Source organism: Helicoverpa zea, chromosome 2 (genome assembly GCF_022581195.2).
Source record: "Helicoverpa zea isolate HzStark_Cry1AcR chromosome 2, ilHelZeax1.1, whole genome shotgun sequence".
Classification (NCBI taxonomy): Eukaryota; Metazoa; Arthropoda; class Insecta; order Lepidoptera; family Noctuidae; genus Helicoverpa; species Helicoverpa zea.
Window position 1 is genome coordinate 3,546,895 of NC_061453.1, and position 22,491 is coordinate 3,569,385.

The 22,491-nt window shown below is 39.3% G+C and overlaps 1 protein-coding gene across 1 annotated transcript in view; it reads right to left on the reverse strand.

Moving 5' to 3' along the window:
- The window catches only part of LOC124636667 (protein purity of essence), a 61,173-nt gene that overhangs the window by 13,651 nt on the left and 25,031 nt on the right, over positions 1-22,491 (reverse strand). The window contains exons 45-78 of the mRNA XM_047172832.1: positions 22,315-22,448; positions 20,191-20,346; positions 20,025-20,111; positions 19,622-19,846; positions 19,145-19,325; positions 18,583-18,809; positions 18,053-18,206; positions 17,666-17,827; positions 15,459-15,624; positions 14,859-15,004; positions 13,827-13,901; positions 12,792-12,964; positions 10,952-11,222; positions 10,432-10,620; positions 10,041-10,139; positions 9,774-9,933; positions 8,359-8,521; positions 7,966-8,157; positions 7,369-7,488; positions 7,188-7,291; positions 6,757-6,901; positions 6,189-6,380; positions 5,473-5,647; positions 5,040-5,174; positions 4,792-4,891; positions 4,248-4,467; positions 3,690-3,883; positions 3,416-3,522; positions 3,165-3,319; positions 2,734-2,874; positions 2,526-2,626; positions 2,291-2,400; positions 777-922; positions 35-250 (exon numbers count right to left, since the gene is read on the reverse strand). Coding sequence (XP_047028788.1) covers positions 35-250; positions 777-922; positions 2,291-2,400; positions 2,526-2,626; positions 2,734-2,874; positions 3,165-3,319; positions 3,416-3,522; positions 3,690-3,883; positions 4,248-4,467; positions 4,792-4,891; positions 5,040-5,174; positions 5,473-5,647; positions 6,189-6,380; positions 6,757-6,901; positions 7,188-7,291; positions 7,369-7,488; positions 7,966-8,157; positions 8,359-8,521; positions 9,774-9,933; positions 10,041-10,139; positions 10,432-10,620; positions 10,952-11,222; positions 12,792-12,964; positions 13,827-13,901; positions 14,859-15,004; positions 15,459-15,624; positions 17,666-17,827; positions 18,053-18,206; positions 18,583-18,809; positions 19,145-19,325; positions 19,622-19,846; positions 20,025-20,111; positions 20,191-20,346; positions 22,315-22,448 — 5,321 coding nt within the window. The remainder of the gene's footprint in view (positions 1-34; positions 251-776; positions 923-2,290; positions 2,401-2,525; positions 2,627-2,733; positions 2,875-3,164; positions 3,320-3,415; positions 3,523-3,689; positions 3,884-4,247; positions 4,468-4,791; positions 4,892-5,039; positions 5,175-5,472; positions 5,648-6,188; positions 6,381-6,756; positions 6,902-7,187; positions 7,292-7,368; positions 7,489-7,965; positions 8,158-8,358; positions 8,522-9,773; positions 9,934-10,040; positions 10,140-10,431; positions 10,621-10,951; positions 11,223-12,791; positions 12,965-13,826; positions 13,902-14,858; positions 15,005-15,458; positions 15,625-17,665; positions 17,828-18,052; positions 18,207-18,582; positions 18,810-19,144; positions 19,326-19,621; positions 19,847-20,024; positions 20,112-20,190; positions 20,347-22,314; positions 22,449-22,491) is intronic.

Here is a 22,491-nt window from a genome sequence, read left to right on the forward strand (position 1 = left end):
CCATTCCATCCTACATTCATCATCAACTACGTACCCTCTCCCTCCACTTAGCAAGGTACTTGCTAGCGAGATGCAAATCCCTCAGCATAGTCGCGGCGACAGGCGGGCGGTCTACTCTCGCGCTAGACAGGCGACGCCACTGCGAGTGAGGCACCTTGCCTGCTAACCAGGCTGCGAGGTCGACGACCACGTTGCCGGAGGTTGAAGCGGCTGCTGTGCCGGTTGCTGATGTTGTGGTTGATACTGGTTCCTGGGAATGGAAATGGATTATGAAAGATGTAATTTTAAGCAGAATAAGCGTGTTAAAATGTGCTTAAAATGTCATAACACGCGTCAAAGGCAGACAAGAAAATCACCACAAGAGATTTTCTCTGATTTTCCGAAGCCTAAAAGTGAACATTTCCCTTTACACATCTGTGAAGGGGTTTTGATAGGCACAATAAAACTGAGAAAAATGTCCATAATTATTTTCTAGGATTTATCCTGATTTTATTTGGGGTAGGGCAGCACATTTTCTTCTTCAATTTGTATGTGTGTACCTGAGAAAAAGTACCATATGACGGAAGAAAAAAAAAATTCAGTATTGACCACAAACTGGCTGCAAATGCTTACCTTAGCAGCATCCTTAGCCTGGTCGGCGTCAGCGGGCGCGGGCTGCGCGGGCGCCGGCGGCTGCGCGGGCGGCGCGAGCGGCGCCATGAGCTGCTGCATGTAGCGCAGGCACGGCAGCGCCACCTGCTGCAGCGCGAACTGGTGCTGTGTGGCAGTTCACATACCTTAGCAGCATCCTTAGCCTGGTCGGCGTCAGCGGGCGCGGGCTGCGCGGGCGCCGGCGGCTGCGCGGGCGGCGCGAGCGGCGCCATGAGCTGCTGCATGTAGCGCAGGCACGGCAGCGCCACCTGCTGCAGCGCGAACTGGTGCGCTGTGTGGCAGTTCAAGACTACGGATCATGTAGATGTTGTTAATTACAACTAGAAATACTTGACGTTCACATAAAACAAAACATCGAATGAAACAATGAAACATCAAATTGAAATTAACCGCGAATAACGGTGCGTCCTGCGTGAGCGAATCGACGCCAACGCGAATCCAACATGAATCTATGAACGTATGCCACGCCGCACCGTAGCTCGCCACTTCAAAAGAAATCGACTGTTTTTTGTTTTCGCGCCGCGCCACGCACTTCACGTTCGCATTCAGATCGGTCACATAGGACTCAGCGATACATTTTTACAGTTTACATCAAATTCCAAGAAAGATATAGTTTTTATTTATTTTTAGTTATAAGACACTACGTAGTATAGTTCGGCCATTCAGAGAATGCGTTCCTGACACGTCGCGATTGAACTGACGACGTAACTTTGCAATGGCGTTGCAGTTACGATAAAAATATTTTTGCTGGTTGTTTACCGTTTTAACAATTGAGGAGCATTAAAACAACATTATTATATCAATAATCAATGAATGTTATAATTTTGTGCCAAACTGAGTGTCAAATAACTTGGTAAACAATATTTTTCTAAATCTATACTGCGCTATTACAAGGTTATGTCAGCGGTTTATATTTTGTAGTGCTGTGCTAAAAATAACAGGCAAGTATCGTAATCTGTTCTTATACAGTTATAATATAAAATAATACGTTTTGATTTTCTTTTTAAGAATTGGAAAATAATGGACTATAAGACTTAATTATAACGTTTATGAAATATAAAAATAAAACTATGACCAAACCGCATTTTTATACTTAGATTAAAAATGGTAACCCCAAATGGCGTTATGGGCCGCCATTTTGTGACGCTAAAACAGTCGTCCGTTGTCGTTTCGTGCGCATAGACCACGTTTTTCAAGTGTTTTCGATCTGTTTTTATTTGATTACCCGGCTTTTGTTAGACCGAGATATCAGGATTGATTCTGTTATTGATAATAATATAATTATACATGTAGGCGAAGATGATGATGAAGACACCACCTCCTCAAGCAAATCGGAGTCTGATTAATATTCTGTTCGCACATTCAATTCAATGTACTTGTAACAAAGAATAAATAAAACAATTTTATTATATGAATATTACCTTTTTTTGGTTTCCACTTAAATAACTAAAATATAAAACAAATGATTCCGCCAATTTAAAACGAAAATAATCTTAAAATAATGCGGCGGTTCATTTTGAAGGAACGGTAACGAACTCAGTGTTATGTTGTGCCCATCACTAGTCGTGACTAACTGATAGGTGTCAGGAACGCATTCTCTGAACGGCCGAAGTATAGTAAATTATTTAAGAATACTTACAGTTGGGCGAAGACGAGTTGATGCCCGGTATGCCAGCCAAAGCTTCGGCCTTCAGAATCGTATTGGCCGCCGGAGTTATGCCGGCCACTTCTGTCAGTTGAGGGCAACACCTAAAAATAACAAAAAATGAATAAAATAGAATAAAAAACCGAAGCTAAAAAAATATACATACGGATATAAAATATAAATAAAAATAATGCAGAAAAAAGTAGCTTTTTATAAATTAAATACTTACCAAACCCATAGTTTGACAATACAGCGAAGTCTTGACTCCCAACACTCAACCGAATCTTGAACTTTGACCAGAGAACCCAAGAGAAGAACCAAGGGCCGGACCTGAAACAAATGCACAACGTGAATCACACATCCAAACTAAAACAAATACAACCTGAATAAGACTCTTATGCCATAGAAATAAGGTTGATAATGGTTCAAACACTTACCGAATTGTTATGATCTTGCGAGGCAGCGTGTCCCATGAGCGAGAGAGTAATGCGTTGAGACAGTAAGTTGCAAAGATGTTCCGTCGCTGGAAGATTGTCACGGGTGACGAGACAGATCAATGCACGTACTTCCTCCTGGCACTACGAAAATACATAATCCGATTAAAACATTTGCGACATTTGGGAAGTTATAATAAGAATAAGGTTTTTGTTATAACCAATTACATAAATGAAGGTGTCTATTAATGTAATTACGTATGTGTATTTTATAAAATAAAAATTACGAAGACATCAGAAAAAAAAAAAACAGGAAGATAAATGGATAGATTTTTCTAAGCCTTAGAGAAATAAGATTACCTACTTATGTAAAAAAATGTCTTGACAATTAATAGACCTTCTTTGCATCAACTGATTAACATGATATATCTCACCTGAGGAGTACCACGGTGCAAGTTATGCTGCACCAATTCCTGCACGAGTCCAAAGCGACAGAGTCGGGTGCGATGTTCCGCTTGCGACGCGAGCGCTCGTAACAGTGTGAGGCAATGTTCCGCGCATGCTAGGGCGCAGCCATAGCAACCACCACCTGATAAGAAAATATTAATTAATCCTTGTTCTAGAATTAAAATGTTTCTTTAACTAAAAGAGAGGTATCTTTAAAATTGAAATAGTAAAGGTTTACCTTTAGTAACATCGCCGTCATAATTCTGCAGCAATCCAGCATAAACTGGTAGAGTATCGCCTTTAGTCAACTCACTCTGCGATCTATCGAATGCCACCAACTCTTTCCTAAAAACACAACACATAATCATATCAACTATCCCTATTATGTATTTATGTTATTTACTGTCAGATTCTATTCTATTTAACGTACTACCTATAGATTTTTTTAAATAATTTTATTTATGGGCTTTAACAACCTATACATTGAGTAACTGTAGTAAAGTTTCACTAACCTGCATGCTAGAACCTTCTGTATGATCTTAGACAAGTCCTCAAAGTGTCCTTTACTGTCGACGCAGTACTTATGCGCAAGAGTTTGTATGACGCGGTTGATCTGAGCGCCGCTGAACGAAGTGTTGCTGGCGTTGCTGTTCTCATCGCCTGTACGGCCTTCGAGTCGATGCTCACTTATTTTGTGGAGGAGAGACTGGAATACAAAAAGTATGTTAATTTTTTTCCTTTTCAGTTGTTTTATAGATTAACAGAGGTTTAAGGAAAACATAAACAAATAAAAGTACATGCTTTAAAACCCTGATTTGGTGGAAAGTAAACTACATTCGTGTAAAATAAACAAACAGTAAGATAAGATAAAAGAACCCTAAAGCAAAAACGACGCAATGTTGTTTATGTTATTTAAAAAATAACTACTTTAGTCGCTCCATGTTTCATTAATAAATATTAGTCTATGGTTTATGGCATTTAATTATACTACCATTTACAGGAATCTTAAATTTTATTTACTGACAAACCAGGTGCAATTTGCACAGAAAGCAACAGTTCACAACTCTCACCTCCAAAACAGGCTTATTAGAAGTCAACTGTCGATAAACCCGATCAGCTTTATCGAGCAGCGCCCCAATAGTCTGCACCATCTTTTTGCGTTCCTCATCGTTCTCAATAGTGTCGACGGCACAGCATGGCCGAGCTGTGAGAGTGTAGTCGAACTTGGCGTACTTGCAAAAACCGCACGCGTGACAAAGGAAGGGATCTTTCTCGTCGTAGTTTATTGCGCTAGGATAGAGAATGAACTTGTTGAGTTTTTTGCAGGTTTTGTGAAAGAATGTAGTAGGTGTATTTAGGTGTATGAGATCAATATTTGATGACGCCGCCACTGACAATAGCCGTGACCGTGACGTGGGAAAATATTGGGTCTTCAACATTTCAATGTAATTTTGATAGCCATCAGACCCGCAACAAAGAAGATATTTGAAGACATTGTATGTAGTGAATATTACAGGGTGACATTGTGGGATTTCACTAAGTAGACGCCAACCCAATGGTTTTTGCTACCAAAAATGGCGTCTATCAACATTATAAATAGTAAACGTTACTTACCGACACTTGTGGCATTGGAAGACGTTCTCTCCACAGTTAGCACAGACGCCAGGGTTGGCGGGCACAGATTGCGAACAACGAGGGCATTGCAGGGATTCGCCTATAACAATGTACATAATGAAGAAGAAAAACAAAATAAGACAAGAAACAATCAGAAAATTCTTTATTACAAGCTTTTATTTACTTTCACCGATATTTGTGTGTCTGTAATTAAATCTTGCAAAACATTTTTATTTTATTTTACTTACCGGTAGCCTGTTGGTTCTCATAGAAATCAGCATATTCCATCATGAGATTGCACGCCACGATAGGCAGTGGGAAGTCAACACGCACTTCCGATTGGCCAGATTGCAATTGAACGCGTTTAGCTTTGTGCCACATTCCTGTAAATTTATTATTGTTATAGAAAAAATAACAGGACAAAAATAAATACTTATAATTTTCTTCAAGTAAGAGACTACTTCAATTTAAACATAAACATATTTTTATAACTAATACTTAGCACATATTTACATTTAAAAGCACTACAAGGCTTGCTTTCTTTCTTTCACAAGCCTGTCCAATGCACATTATAAGGCGCCCAATGCGCCATGTAAATGCTTTAGCCCAATAGATCAAGATCAACACTACAGTCCACTATCAACCTTATCTCCTTACAAATAAAGTTCAAAATCCACTCACCAGGTCTATTCTTGAGCTCCTGAACTGCTTGTACAGTTCTATTATTATAATAAAAGTTGATGGTCCGCACCATCTTGCTGCGCTTAATGTCGCTGATCCGCAAGTTGATGCGGCTGATCATGTGGCTGTTGACTAACTTCACGATCTGAGTGGTCGTCGTGAACTTCGAGTCGATCTGCGTACAGTAGTGTGTTCAGCTCTTATTTAGATGGGTTAAGGTTGATTTTACATCAATATACATGAACATTATAAATATTACTAGTGAATTCCTAAATAATATAGTTGAAAAATATGTATTTTTTTTTTAATGTCTGAATACTGTGTTCTAACTTGTACATAGAGTATTTTAGATCTATACTCAACTAATTTAGGGGTTTCCTCGAGTCTTGAATTATGCTCTCTGTTTTCAATGACTATAATACACGTCTAAAATGCAGAGATAGTGTGGCATTAGAGAGTTATTCAAACTTTAATAATGGTGAAATATACTAGCAATAATACAATAGATTCATCCCTACTATTTTACTACAGCTTGCTTCACGCCAAACAGAATGGCGGCTCAAGGCAAACTTCAGACTGGTACGAACATGTGGTACCTAAAAATTGCCATAAATACTTTCTGCGCGTTCTTTAGCAAGAACCACCTTGAACCGCCATTAACTTCGGCGAGACCTATACCTACTACCTCTCCAAAAACAAAAGCAGTTCAAACCAACCTTGATAGTGGGCAGTTTGATGGTTGCCATGGGAACCTCAGGGTTGTTACACACGAGACAAGGCTCAGACTCCAGGTAGTAGCCGTCTAGTTCGACGTAGGAGCCGAGAGCGGCGTATAGGGCTGCGTTACCGTGGGACGAGAGGAGCTGGTTCTGATTGCGGAGTAGCTCTACGGCGCTGCCTACGTATTTCTGTTGAAAGTGGGTGTTAGATTTAGACAGATTTTTATGAAAGTGAAAGATAAAAATTCAGAACAACAAAAGTTCAGAAAAATATTTAATTTGTTCTTGATTTGATGAAAGTAAAGAAATATTTCAATATGAAACCAAAATAATTTAATCATGGAGATTTGAAACCATACAGATTTTATGTAGTTTTAAATGTGTTGCAGATTCTAGAGGAAGATAAACAAGATATCGACTACATAATCTTAGAATTTCCGAAGTCCTACATTTTTACAATACTTCATTAAAACACTTTAATTTAAAAATTCTCAGAATAGAAACAGGCAGATTATTTTATTTATTAAATACATATTTAAGTCATGAAACACACAACTTCTCTTACCTCAGTATCAATATTAGGCGTCTTGAGCGTGAAGTAGCCGAGCAGGTCAACGAACTGTGCGGCCTTGCGTCCGTACTGCGGTAGTGTAGGCCAAATGCCCCACAGTAGTGATACCAGCGAAGACTGGTCCGTTTGACCAGAGTTGCTGTTCAAAGAGATAGAGATTAAGTACCAGTTCTACATGATTATAGGAATGCCATTTGTAAGAAATTATTTGACATTCGGGTGAATTTGGTAACATTTATGTACTATTATATACACTAAGCAAAGACATTGATGGCCTATTTTGTCGAAAGATTATTTGCAACTGCCAAAACAATAAAGAAAACGAATTTCGACGAATTGTATTTAATTATTTCTACGAAGATTTGCTGAAAGATACATGTCATTGATAGTAAATAAACAAGTTCCCAATGTCACAAGTGACTTACTTGTAAATAGCGAGAAGCAAAGCGTGGGCTTGCCAACGCACGGCTGTCGAGTTGGTCTCCAGTAAGAATGCTTTCACAAACATCCTCAGTTCATCTTGGGACACCTAGAAATATACAATTATTAATTTTCTGAACACTATAGCTGTAAATACTATGTGTACTATCAAAAAATAGTACTAACTTGTTTCAAGATCTGTTGAACGAGTGGCCCAACTCTCTGCTCTTGGAATTTGGAGCCATCGGTCGTGAAAGCATCATTCTCAGCGCTGCGTTCGCGGTCCGGCCAATCAGCTGTGTTTTGCTGTAGAGAATTGGTTCATATAATATTCTGTATGATATAACACGCCGCACTGGAGTGAAATAATTTTGAAATGAAATACGTCTGTGAAGTGACGAGTGAAACCATTTTTTATCTTTATCCAAAAACCTTAAAAAGTCACGCTGCTTCGACTGTAGTTCCAAGTTGACTTGAGGGCTTCGAAAGCGAAATCTTAAGAATTAAATGAAATTCGCTTTGATGCTCTTGTTGGACGAGTGATACACGTAGACGTATGTATACAAATTATTTTAAGCGCACGGCAAAATGGCCGAGTATTCCGATATAGCGGGGCGCGTCAGCGTTTCTCGCGCTTTACCGTTGCACACATACACGGAGCAACTCCGTGACGATGCGCACGCGATGTTGGCAACCCGAGGCCAGCTGTGACGCGAAGACAAAACACTCGTAACATCGGATCATTTCCATTGTTCTACCTCTACCTACTTCCCCACTTCGTACCTTGTTCTCAGCAGGTCGCTGGTGATGAGGAGGCGCGCAGAGCGCAGCCTGCAGCAGCTGCAGCACGGTGGGCGCCACGTGCGGGTGCACGCGCCGCGCCACCGTCACCAGCCACGCCAGCGCCTCGCGCCGCTCCGTGGCGCACGTGTGCTGCCAGTTGCCCGTGCGGGCGCTCACTATCTCTGCGCAAGCCTACGTACAAAAAAGAAACTTTAAACCCCCTTCAAAATTAAATAAATAACTAATAAGACCATTTCTGAGCTAAAAAACGTTTGCGCAAAACTGCGCAACTTTGCGCAAAAGTTTTGTAACAAATTTTAACATTTACTGACTGTCCACTGCCTATAAGTAATTGCGCAAACGTTGCGCAAAACATTAACAAACTCTACCCACCTTCAAATGATCCATAAGTTGCACAAGCTTGTCGTAAGCCGGGTCTGTAGCGAGGAGTGCGCGCGCGGCGTTCAGATGCGTGTCGAGAGCGTGGACGTCACGCAACTGGCGGTAACGCTCGCGAGTGCCGCAGAGGAGGAGTAGGAGTTTGCGCACTTGTTTCCTAATATAAAAAATATATCAAATAGAGATATAGAAGTTTAGGTAAATGGCGGTAAAAAATGTGTCTAACTGATTATTATCTGCATTCACCATGAATGAACTAAGTGTAGTGTTTTTATGGTAAAACAGTACAGTAAAGAAAATGTCACAAGTTGAAAAGTGGTCTCAGCATTTTATTTACAGAAACTATATGCACGAAAAACATATTATTTTATCTCATAACTGGCATTTCATGTTTGCCAGTCAATTAAATCAATCAAAACATTTCTACTATAGTTCGGCCATTCAGAGAATGCGTTCCTGACACGTCGCGATTGAACTGACGACGTAACTTTGCAATGGCGTTGCAGTTACGATAAAAATATTTTTGCTGGTTGTTTACCGTTTTAACAATTGAGGAGCATTAAAACAACATTATTATATCAATAATCAATGAATGTTATAATTTTGTGCCAAACTGAGTGTCAAATAACTTGGTAAACAATATTTTTCTAAATCTATACTGCGCTATTACAAGGTTATGTCAGCGGTTTATATTTTGTAGTGCTGTGCTAAAAATAACAGGCAAGTATCGTAATCTGTTCTTATACAGTTATAATATAAAATAATACGTTTTGATTTTCTTTTTAAGAATTGGAAAATAATGGACTATAAGACTTAATTATAACGTTTCTGAAATATAAAAATAAAACTATGACCAAACCGCATTTTTATACTTAGATTAAAAATGGTAACCCCAAATGGCGTTATGGGCCGCCATTTTGTGACGCTAAAACAGTCGTCCGTTGTCGTTTCGTGCGCATAGACCACGTTTTTCAAGTGTTTTCGATCTGTTTTTATTTGATTACCCGGCTTTTGTTAGACCGAGATATCAGGATTGATTCTGTTATTGATAATAATATAATTATACATGTAGGCGAAGATGATGATGAAGACACCACCTCCTCAAGCAAATCGGAGTCTGATTAATATTCTGTTTGCACATTCAATTCAATGTACTTGTAACAAAGAATAAATAAAACAATTTTATTATATGAATATTACCTTTTTTTGGTTTCCACTTAAATAACTAAAATATAAAACAAATGATTCCGCCAATTTAAAACGAAAATAATCTTAAAATAATGCGGCGGTTCATTTTGAAGGAACGGTAACGAACTCAGTGTTATGTTGTGCCCATCACTAGTCGTGACTAACTGATAGGTGTCAGGAACGCATTCTCTGAACGGCCGAAGTATAGTCTGGGTACATACCTGAGCGGAGTCTGTTGGTTCATCATGTATTCACACAGCAACGTGCGCCAGCGCTGATCAAAGTGCGCCGGGTCGCAGTGCTTGTGAATTTGGCATGGAAGACGCAGTGCCATCTCCATTAGAAGTTGTGGGTAGTTATCGAACACGTCTAAAGCGTGACCTGGTAAAAAAGAATCAAATATATTAAAAGGATGACCAAATTACTCAGTTAGCTGAATATAATGATGCTACTATGTGCAAAATCAATATACAATCGATTAAACTTACTCTTGACATATTCCTTTACAAAGAAGGGCTGCATGTCAGGCAAAGGCTGTGGTGGTTGCGGTTTCAGCAATGTTTGGCCAGTAGTCGCCGCTCCTGAACCTAGAAAAATATTTCTTAATATTTATACCATTCAAGAAAATACTTTAAAGACCAGTTAATTCTTTCTGGGCATTTTGACCAAGTTATTATCAATAGATAATGTCGGGATACCTATTCACACATGGTCGGTTCATGGTGAGTTCTTAATTAACTTGTGTTATGGGGTCTAACACTACTGATAAACTATATATAGCTACATTTTTATAAATACATTTTACTTAATTAATTCGGTTTTCTCTTATTTCTTAAATCAACTATGCAACACCTATGAACAGTCGAACAAACAACTTACTGGAAGTCTTCTCCTTCCAATACGGCAGTAGCGCAGACAGCACGCGGAAGCAATGCGCGGGCGCACCGGCGCGGACCAGCGCGGCGGCTGCTAAGCGCGACACGTGCGCCGCGCAGGCACCGCCCGTGACTTCCGCGCGCGGCACCGGCCCGCCTGTCGCTGATGTCTTCCAACGAGCCATGAGGACACCTAGTGGGATGTTTACATGATTATAATTTCTGGCTGAAGTCCGTATAAAACTTGATTAGAGAAAAAAGCTAAATGCCACTGTGAACTGTAGTTTAAGAAGTGAATAAAGTAGAATTTAAATTATACGTGAAAAAGTGCTGTGTTAGTCGATTGCAGATACAAAATGGATTCAATTGACCCCTACCTTGCGGGGTTTGGTAAATCTTCAGTTCTATCGATTATTTCTACACTTTTAAATGTCATTATTCTGTAGACTTGTTCTTAGCGACAAAATTATCTACTACAGACCATACCCTAGTAATATACCTAGCAAAACCACAGGTGTACTCACTAAGCAGCCTCATAATAACCAACTGCAGCTCCCTCCTATTGGTCCTCTCATGTATCGGGGGCGGCGTCTCATCTCCGTGCATATCAAGCTCTGACACCAACAACTCTAAGCGCATAATAGCGAGTTGTAACTCCCGCCTGTCTGTACGTTCTTCTGGGTTCTCTTCGCTTTGTATGTCGAGTTCAGAAACTAGGAGTTCGAGGAGGCGGTCTAAGACTGTTCGGTCTCCTTCGACGCTTGAGTCTAAGTCGCCGGCTAGCATTAGGACGACCTGTCGGAGGAATTGATTTTGTTAAAAAAAATACTCTTGCCTAAACGTAAGGGATTCATGGTAGTTTAATTTTTTTCATTGCAGTTTTTGAGTAAATAGCGGCAATATTCAAAGAAGTCGTAATAGTTAAAGGTTTTCAAATTTTCGCGACTTGTTAACGTATGTAACACAATAGGGTTGTTTCCTAGTATTCATTTAGTTAAAATTAAATAAATGCAACGAAAGTTCACAAAACTAGAAACACGATAAGCTATATTATATTATTTATAACTGATCATATATGTTTTAATTAATTTATGAAATTTTAATTTTGAGCCTGTGACGTCACGCCATTAAAAACGACGAGAAGAGACCGATGACGTCATCCTTTCTATATTTGACAATGACAAGTGTTTGACAGTGACAGATATATCGAAATAACCTCAGAATTAATGTTTTGTTTATTTGCTTCTGTGAAGTTCTGTGTGTTAATTGCATTTAAGTGATACAACTGCTAAAGAATTATGGAGAAAGGATTTATGAAACCTGATAGTTCCAATCTGCCAAAAGTAGACTCTTTTATGGTCGCTCAATTCTTTGCCAATAACCAAGATTTTTATTCAGCGGTACGTGGATGAACAGTTTATTTAGAGCACTAATGGTCGTATTTCCACAGTCTCGCACAACACAAACCTTGTAGACATTCATTTAATTTAAGTTTTTTTAAAAAGCATCAAATCTTTTCGAACGCGGACACAAACATAACCTCAATATAAATAAACACAAACTTTACGTTTCTTTGCACCATTTCATTTTTCCGCGTACACAACTCAAAACATTTGAGGTATTTTATTTTTGTGCAAATGTATAAAAATAATCTATATGTATAAAATACTATAGTTTTTGTAGCTATTTTATGAAAATACATGATTAAAATTAAGAAATCCATTAGTTGGTATGTTAGTTTTTTCTCGTTAGATGTGCTTTAAAATGTAAAGGAATGAACAGAGAACGTTGACGTCACAGTCACGTGATCTAGCGTTTTCTGAGTAATATTTTAAGACAAATAGAAAACATGTACCTAATACATAAAAAATAAAAAGATTTGAGACGAAAAATGAAAGAGAGGGTGATCTTAAAATTATTTAGAAGCTATCTAAATAGATTTCCGAAAATTGGAAACAACCCTATTAGTCTCGATTGCGAACCAGTTCCTAATGGTTTTTCAGAAGTTTTTGCTGTATATTAGTATATTTCAGTATTTTGTTGATACCAATTGAAAATGTGTGGGGATTGTACCGACAGGTTGATACTTGTCTATATACTTTAGGAGATGAATTATACACAAGAAATTTATGTCGACTAATTTATTTCAACGGGCGGCGCCCTATTTATATGTGTACGCCTGCGACAGCGAAAATCAGCTTTTGAAAATTTAAAATTTTGAATCTGACATTTGAACTTCATTGTATTTTTCTTCATGACTATTGAAGGTTGCGAGTCGAAAAGGTCGTATGCGTTTCATGTCGCTACAATTCATAAGTTATAATATCCCCTGTCAAAGAAATCATGATATGTCCTGGTACATACCTGCACGAAGGGTATAGCCCTGACTCCCGGCAGGTATCTCAGAGACGGCAGGGCGTCTAGAGCGGCAGATAGTAGAGACAGTCGGAGCGCGTGTAACTTGCGCGTCTCGCTCTCCGCTTCCATAGTACGTGAGGTAGACGCTACTGGCTGACTTGACGATGTTGATGGTCCGGCTGTATAAGTTTATAGTTATATTAGGTATATTTCTTACTTTAGAGAAACGGTTTTGGTAAAAACTTTTGATTATAATGTCAGTTATTATAGTAACATTGGGAAATCCTAACTAATATTATCTAACTAATATTATAAATGTGAAAGTAACTCTGTCTGTCTGTCTGTCTTTTCTTCACGCCTAAACTACTGAACCGATTTGTGTGAAATTTGGTACAGACATAGTTTGGAACTTGAGAAAGGACATAGGATAGTTTTTATTTCAAAAAAAAAAATAAAAAATAAAAATAAAAAATAAAATTTATTCCGGACATATAGCGCCATCTATTGGTCAAACCAAAAATATGCCGGAAGTCACTATATCATGCGAACGAAGTCGCGGGCAAAAGCTAGTTAACCATAAAACGAAAATTAGCCTTCAAGAGATGTTTGGGGACTTGACCCATCAAGTTTAGTTCTCGGAATTAAAAATCAGAGCATTTTACACCAATCATGCGAAAGTATGCTTACTTCACTACTTACATTTCAAAAACGTATCTATCTTCACTTAATCCAATGAACAGATATATATTTTATTGAAGTCCACAACAGTTAAATGGCAACAGACTAATATTAATTTAACTTGTATTATTCAGATAGAGCATACAGCATACAAACCTTTGAAATATAACCCACCACCCAACATATTAGCTTCACTTAGGCTCATGTTCACCAACAACATAAACGCCCGTTTTTCTTAAATGAACAGTTTACTTTGAAAATTTTGTTTAAACTGACGCTCATGCTGCCGGTGAACTCGGGTGTAAGAAGCTTAATCAATCGATTAGTAAAGGGGTAACAACAATACAGTATTAGTTTACTAGCCTGCGATAGCAACAGGCGCCGCGATGATATTGGACGCAGGCATCGTCCCGGCGGACGGGGCCGACACCATTTCGCCTAGAACATTCCGTACCGTTGTAGCGTGTACCTTATAGTAAATTTGTTAGGGAACATATCTGACGTGAAATACGTCGCATATTATCGGTTGTGCAACGCCAGAACAGGCAAATACACTATGAAACATTCAATCATTCATGCTGATGATGCGATAGTGCGTCGATCGTACATATGCGGTCGTATCCGTCAAATATAAACTTTCCCTTACGGCTAAAGTCCGAAATGCGGCTGCATCTAGTTCGCATAAAGCCGGTTACGTCTAGGTGTAACCGGTTTAAACCTTCGTGTGGCCGCACTTCGAGCTTTACCCGTAACACACATTTAAACAATCGCTGCTGTGAAAGCCTTCCCAACCGTATAAAGATACCCATTCTTTCGGTTTAAAAATAACGTGCCAACGCGAGCCATCAACATAGTGCATTATTGTAGAAAATGACAAATTGAAAAAAAATCGTGTGCTAAAAGCTGTAGTCATACATTTTACATCCCCTTCTTTTGTGCACTAGGTTGATATTGTAGGTGCTTTAAAGATCGTAAATGCAAGTCGCTCCACTACTGACTTACCGAACGCATATTAGCTTATACCGAAGCATCAAATCACAAGCATTTGCCTCTTTTATTTAGATTTTCTACTAGCGACATATCTGAACATCACAGCTTTAGCAATCCCTCATATAATACCCTCACAATACAAGCACTCTTTATTTTGAGATGGTTCAAGCTTTCATGCTAACTATAAGGCCGTATACAGAAAGAAAGCTGTTAGCCGGCGCTGATAAGCGCTAATCCATTCAGTAAGTTACATTTGCTACACGTTGTTTCAATTTGCTTGCTTTATATAACTGTTACCAGAATGGAACAGCGCCGAAAAGCTGTAGTAGATCAGCATCGGCTACCAGCTTTCTTTCTATATACTGTCTACTCCAGTCAAACAAATATATTCCATATAAAACTTACCATAAGCACTGCTTCGTCCAGAAACCCCTCCGATGCTATCGGCGCCGGAGCCTCCGGATTCAGAACCGGCTGAGCCAGGTGGTTCGGCGGGAGATGTGCGGAGTGTGCTACCGTCTGTAGCGGCCGTGCTGCCTTCGTCGTCAGAACTGAGAGGATACTCTTATTTAATATTATAACAGGAGTTTGCGCGTTACGTGAAATATGTTTTGTTGAAATAATAAAACTCTTCCAGCTATATCATCAGCGTCCCATGTCCAGCGTTTAATGTCTCGTGGAAACTTCGCGGAACCGAACTAAAAGTAGTCTACACCTTCCCTTGATAAGTTGCATATCTAACAATAAAATATTTTTTCAAATCGGTGCAATAGCTCCCTAGATTGGCGGGTTCAAGGAAAAAGATGAACTGTTCAGCTTTTGTCTGGGTGGGAAACACTCAGGAGGAGTCCTGTTCAGTATTATCAAACCTGTCCACACCAATCAGTGAATACGGAACAGAACCGTTTCAAAAGGTCACAAATGATATCTGCTATACATAGTGTTGCACTCAAAAGATGTCATATTTTAAAATATATTCAAACTTGGAACATAAAAAGGTCGTACCCAGGCGGCGAGGCAGTAGCGTCACTGAACCCGGGCGCGGGTGGTGGCGGGGCGGAGGGCGCGGGCGGCGCTCGGCGCGGCTGCTCCTGCAGCGACAGAGCGATGGCTAGCTCTACCATCGTCTCGTCGTCCGCGTCCGGGGGGATGTCTAGTAATGCTTCGAGACCTGTGGGGAATAGCAACTAGTGTATAAGATACATAAAGATTTTTCATAGAAGTAAAGCTTCTGCATTGTGGTTTAGGTATACGAGTTTTGTCGGGGCTGCAGGATTCTTACCACAATTTACCGCAGATTTGGTTCACAAAAGGCTCCAGAAGGAACAAGGCGAGTTGTAGCCAGTAGGAGTGTATACACCCTCACGCTGCACCCAGTTCACATAAGTGTACGTAGGTGTTGTAAGTTTCTATGATGTGTTAAATTTCTGTATGAATACATGGTATCTTACAGGTGTGTTCCGTCTCTGAGGCATCGTTCAGACCAAACGTATTGTCGGCCGCTGACTGTGAGCGCGAGTTACGCAGTTTATTGCTTTTCCATATATATTGAAATTGTCGTTCACACCGAACCGACTATACGCTATTACGTCGTCTGTTGTCGCTGACTCTCAGTGGCCGATTATTTTACTACGCGACTATGCACGGCGGACGCGGATTGGCTACGCGGACGCAGTTGCCGAATAGCGCCGCTCCGCCGCGCCCGCACCGCCGCGCGCCTCGGCCGCAATACACTCGAGAAACAAACTTCAATGAGGACAGACGTGACACGTGACACCTCGCGATGTTCGACATCGAAAAGTTTATTGCAGAAGTACATTCTAGAGAATGTATTTGGAATGCGAATTCAGAAGAATTTAGTGATAGAAACTTACGAAGATGCGCTTGGGAAGACATAGCATCTGTTATGTATGAAGATTGGGGGGTTCAAATACTGAGCTCTTTTGTGTGTAGAATAGTCAGCCGCTCAGCGTACGCATCTAGTGTGAACCTACACGAGCCTATTCTTTTGTTCACACATGTAGCGCATCGTACGCTATAGCTTATTGTCGGCTTGGTGAGTACGGGTACTGCAGATTGAGTCGACGTTCACACTGGGGCAGACAGTGAGTATACTCACAGTCAGCGGCGGACAATAGGTACGTTTGGTGTGAACAATCCCTAATTGATACACATCGACTTCTCTATTCAATAACTAAATCTGTGCATGACAAATAGGGTTGTTTCCTAGTATTCATTTAGATAAAATTAAATAAATGCAACGAAAGTTCACAAAACTAGAAACACGATAAGCTATATTATATTATTTATAACTGACCATATATTTTTTAATTAATTTATGAAATTTTAATTTTGAGCCTGTGACGTCACGCCATTAAAAAGGACGAGAAGAGACCGATGACGTCATCCTTTCTATATTTGACAGTGACAAGTATTTGACAGTGACAGATATATCGAAATAACCTCAGAATTAATGTTTTGTTTATTTGTTTCTGTGAAGTTCTGTGTGTTAATTGCATTGAAGTGATACAACTGCTAAAGAATTATGGAGAAAGGATTTATGAAAGCTGATAGTTCCAATCTGCCAAGAGTAGACTCTTTTATGGTCGCTCAATTCTTTGCCAATAACCAAGATTTTTATTCAGCGGTACGTGGATGAACAGTTTATTTAGAGCACTAATGGTCGTATTTCCACAGTCTCGCACAACACAAACCTTGTAGACATTCATTTAATTTAAGTTTTTTGAAAAAGCATCAAATCTTTTCGAACGCGGACACAAACATAACCTCAATATAAATAAACACAAACTTTACGTTTCTTTGCACCATTTCATTTTTCCGCGTACACAACTCAAAACATTTGAGGTATTTTATTTTTGTGCAAATGTATAAGAATAATCTATATGTATAAAATATTATAGTTTTTGTAGCTATTTTATGAAAATACATTATTAAAATTAAGAAATCCATTAGTTGGTATGTTAGTTTTTTCTCGTTAGATGTGCTTTAAAATGTAAAGGAATGAACAGAGAACGTTGACGTCACAGTCACGTGATCTAGCGTTTTCTGAGCAATATTTTAAGACAAATAGAAAAACATGTAATACATAAAAAATAAAAAGATTTGAGACGAAAAATGAAAGAGAGGGTGATCTTAAAATTATTTAGAAGCTATCTAAATAGATTTCCGAAAATTGGAAACAACCCTATTACCTCCATCAGGAGCCAACAACACCATGGGCTCGAGAGAATCATCGACATCCATGAACTGGTTCTCTTGATGTTCGTCACGGGTGGCGCTAAGATCAGACTCAGATACCACCGCTTCGGTGATCGAGCTTGTCGGTTGCGCTGTGGTTACTGAGGAACCTGCGCCTGTGCATAAGAAATGGATATTCAAGATAGACATAAAAAAAATATAACGTGAAGTCAAAAAGTAGGAAAATAAACTTTTTCAAGTCCAGTCTATATTGTAAAATTAGTTAATGCCACAATACATTATATTCGAAAAATAGAGGGATGTTATATTAAACTTCCAGATGTCAAGTTTCTTATGCCTTCCTAAGACAGCATAATACCTTTTAGTACTTCTAAAATTACCTGTTCCAGGAGTATTAGGTGGTGATGGTATGTAGACGCGGCGCCTCTTCACTCGTGGTCTGAGCACACGCATCAGCGCAGCCTTCGCTCCGAAGCTAATGCTTTGATCCTCAGCCAGCAGAAGAGAAAGGTAGATTTGGTTGCCGAATTCCACCTGTTGTAATAAAATTGTAGTTATGTACCCAGTGAAGCTGTGCTAGGTGAATTGATATCTATGTAATTTACAATTTCAGATTGGAATAAATACTCAATTTCGACTGTTCAAACAATCAGTTTTTATTGTATAAGGCACTGCCGGCAATAATGCACAAAATCGTAATGCACAATATGTACTATCGGCCATGTAGAATCCTCAAACAAGTTTTGATAGATAAAATCAAATACAATTAGATCTAAATTAGGCAAGCGCTGCAAAGGATGTGATGATCTTTATTGTTTTGACTGTTTAAAACGATTTTTTTTATAAGTCGTTGATTGACACTGTACATTTGCCTTTTTTTATTTATAGTAAAAATAAAATGAATACTCACACACTCAGGTTCAGCATGTAACTGAAAAGCATGCACGGTATCAGCTAACGCATGCATCGTATGTTCTGGATGTCGCAGCCCATAGGACAGGATGCCCGGCGGCTGCGCCGTGGATGTGCGACAGGCGGCGAGGCGCCATAGTACGCTGGTTAGTAACGCGCAGAGGTGGGGTTCTTTCTCCTTCTCTTGGTCTTGGTTGTCGCCTTTCCAGAGGACTGACCAGTCGCCTGTTGGAAATAAAAGTTAATTTTAAATACCATGTATCTCTCAGGGAATAAAAGAACTAGATAGCACATCGTAACTTCAGAATTTGATTGAAATATAAAAAGGTATAAAATTCTCAGTAATAGGACTCAAGTACCAGAAAGTGCATAAGTGAACCATTATATAATGGTCTCACAATTTACGTGAACTGCTGGCGGAAATAATACAATAAAGACAGGCATTGTCAAAAACAAATGTATGATTGCGCTAAAATAGTGCGCAAACCGTTGCCTTCCATATCATTATTGCGCAAAATAATTTCTCCAGTAAAATAGCTACATTTTGTAAATTTTCTTACCATTCGCAGGTCTCTGCGGCGTAGGAGCACTATACTTCACAAGATGGTTAGGCCTAGCGACAGCCACACCTCTTGCTAGGAGTACCAGCCTGAAGTAGGCTTCAGGGTCGATGTTGTGAGGGTCGGCAGTGTCACGAAGTTCGCGCAGTGATGTGCACACGTATTTCAGGATAGCTTGATCCTGTTGAAAAAGGATCTTTTAATTTCTATTACGTGAACAAAAAAAAATTACCTATATTTTTGAAGCAGTAATTCAAAGATTTTAGCTGTCTTTTTATTAATAAGCGATTAAAATACCTCACTACATCAAAGAGTTTAAAAAATGGGTACAGTTACAGAATGTAGTAAATAGATTAACGTCAAAACAACAACACTTCATGTCAAAAGGCATTACACTCACATTATTTAAAAGATATTACAGTATTGAACCTACTCGTTTGATGTTACTAGCTATTATATTTTACCAAAGTATCATACCTTGTACTGATGATAATGCGTATGATGCAACGCTCTCAGCAAGCACTGCGCTCTGGCATGCAAATGCGGCGGCGCCGGCGCACATAACAATCGTCGAGCCGGCTCGGCGGCCGCGTGAACACCGGCGGCCGATGCGCCGGCGCCTAACTCTAGCGCTTCTAGTGCGGCACAGGCGAGACGCTCGAGTGGACTTGGTTTCCAGGCTCCGCCGGCGCCTTCACCCTCCTAAGAAAAGAAATAGGTATAAAAATTTGGTACTGAATCTGTAAATAGACCAAGATTCTAAAATGGTGTAGACATCACAAAATCTAATATCGATAGTTGTAGACACAATTATTATTATAGAAACATGTTTTTTACGAAACGTCAATAGCTAGGTGGACAGGTCAATGGCAACACTTACCTGAGCAACTTTGCTAGATGAAGGACAAGCTGATGGATCCTCGTTATCTTCGGGCCATCCGAATTGTTCCTTATTCTTTCCGTACACCTAAAACACCACAATAGTATTGAATGACTGCTCTTACAAATCTAACAATAAAAGAAAAGGCTTTCCGAGGAAAACTTACTTTGACAGAGTCAACCATAGTAACACCATCAGGATCTTGAGAGGGTCCAAAGTTGATAGACAGTTTCTTATCAGATTGTAGGGACTCTTCACGTGTAAGCGGAATATCGAACCAACGATTACGCACCACTATTGTCTGAATAATTCTGCCGTAAACCTACGAATAAAGAAAATATTTTAGTACAAAATAAAAGAGAACAAATCGCAATTATTTACTCGAAAATCGATATGTTATGGACCAAGTGATAAATTGAGCAGTATACATAATGCCCGGTCATTATGAAAAATGCCCAATATGAGAGCGCAATTTGATAATAATTATTCAAATAATCAAATTGACCGGGCACTATACATATTGCCCGTGACCTTTTGGGCAAAGTAATACAAGCAAAGTAATAACATATTTATATATTTAATTTTTTATTGTTATTGCCATTTAATTTAAAATAAACTAAATATTAAACCACTTAAATAATCAGCCTCATGATTTGGATTAATTATGAAGGACTTCTGCCTTAAAAATCCACTAGTTTTTGCATTTAAAAGTTAAGGAAAGTCATATTTAAAGGGTGCTTATTAAACAGGCTCCTTTTTAGGGTTCCGTAGCCATAATGGCAAAAACGGAACCCTTATAGTTTCGTCATGTCCGTCTGTCCGTCTGTCCGTCTGTCCGTCTGTCACAGCCGATTTACTCGGAAACTATAAGTACTACAGTGATGAAATTTGATGGGAATATGTGTTGTATGAACCGCTACAAAAATATGACACTAAATAGTAAAAAAAAGAATTGGGGGTGGGGCCCCCCATACATGTAACTGAGGGATGAAATTTTTTTTTTCGATGTACATACCCGTGTGGGGTATCAATGGAAAGGTCTTTTAAAATGATATAAAGTTTTCTAAAAAACATTTTTCTTAAAGTGAACGGTTTTTGAGATATCAGCTCTCAAAGTCGTAAAAAGTATGTCCCCCCCCCTCTATTTTTATAACTACGGGGTATAAAATTCTAAAAAAAATAGAGGTGATGCATGCTAATTAACTCTTTCAACGATTTTTGGTTTGATCAAAGTATCTCTTATAGTTTTTGAGATAGGTTGATTTAACTGTAATTTACGGAACCCTTCGTGCACGAGTCCGACTCGCACTTGGCCGGTTTTAATATAATTATTCGCCCCGAATAATGTATGTTGCCTTCTAAATTACTAAGTCAGCCACAATTAACGAGCATCTAAATAATACTATCTCAGCCACTCGTTATCTTCTAAGTAAACCGCTCTAAATACAACTCCGCATGATGGTTATTTTTTAGCATCTAAATTTGTAGCATGCGTTCTAACAGTAAACTTCTAAAATACTATTAAATGACATCATAAAATTTATTTATTTAGCTTCTAATTTTTTAACTCAGTACGTTTAAAATGTAAGCAAGCAACATGCAGCAAGCATGGCTTCTGTCACGGCTCCGGTGCTGCGGGGCTCCGGCGGTCCCATGCGAGCTTATCGTCGCAGATGGTTTTCACGCTCACCGCCGCAGCTTCGGCTTGCTGGCCGGCTCAGCCGGCCAGCCTCAGCCGCGTCGGCGAGCGTTAAAACTACCTGCGCCTCAGCTCGCAGGCCGCCTCGCCCCTCCACACTTACGCGGTTTTGAATTGCACTCTAGGGGTAGGACAGACAAGACTACGTGGAGTCGGTTTTGCAGCGATACGTTTTCGTCACATCATCCTCCGAGCCTTTTTTCCCAAACTATGTTGGGGTCGGCTTCCAGTCTAACCGGATGTAGCTGAGTACCAGTCCTTTACAAGGAGCGACTGCCCTATCTGACCTCCTCAACCCAGTTACCCGGGCAACTGTTACGTGGGATACGTTTTCGTCACTAACTTCAATTTTTTGCTTTATTATCAAATTGCCCAACTGTCATGTAGCAATATAATAATGCCCGTGCAATGTGATAAATAATGAAGTTAAGATAGTTATTAATCACTTGGCCCGATAAAGCTAGACATTATTCATAATGCTCGGGCATTATTAATAATGCCCGAATTAATCACATGGTCCATAACAGATACGATGAAAGTTATCGATGTTTTAAATTATAGATATCTTGTTTGCAATTTGTATGGACTTACCTCTACGTAAGAAGGTGTTCTGGCAACATCTTGACTGCCAAGAAGAACTCTTATACCACAGATGACCATATTAGGATCAGAGTTCATCACTTCCATAGCGAAACCACTCATCTTTGTCGATACGACGTACAGACCTATAGAAAGAAAAAACAAAATTAGTATTAATAAATCTATTAA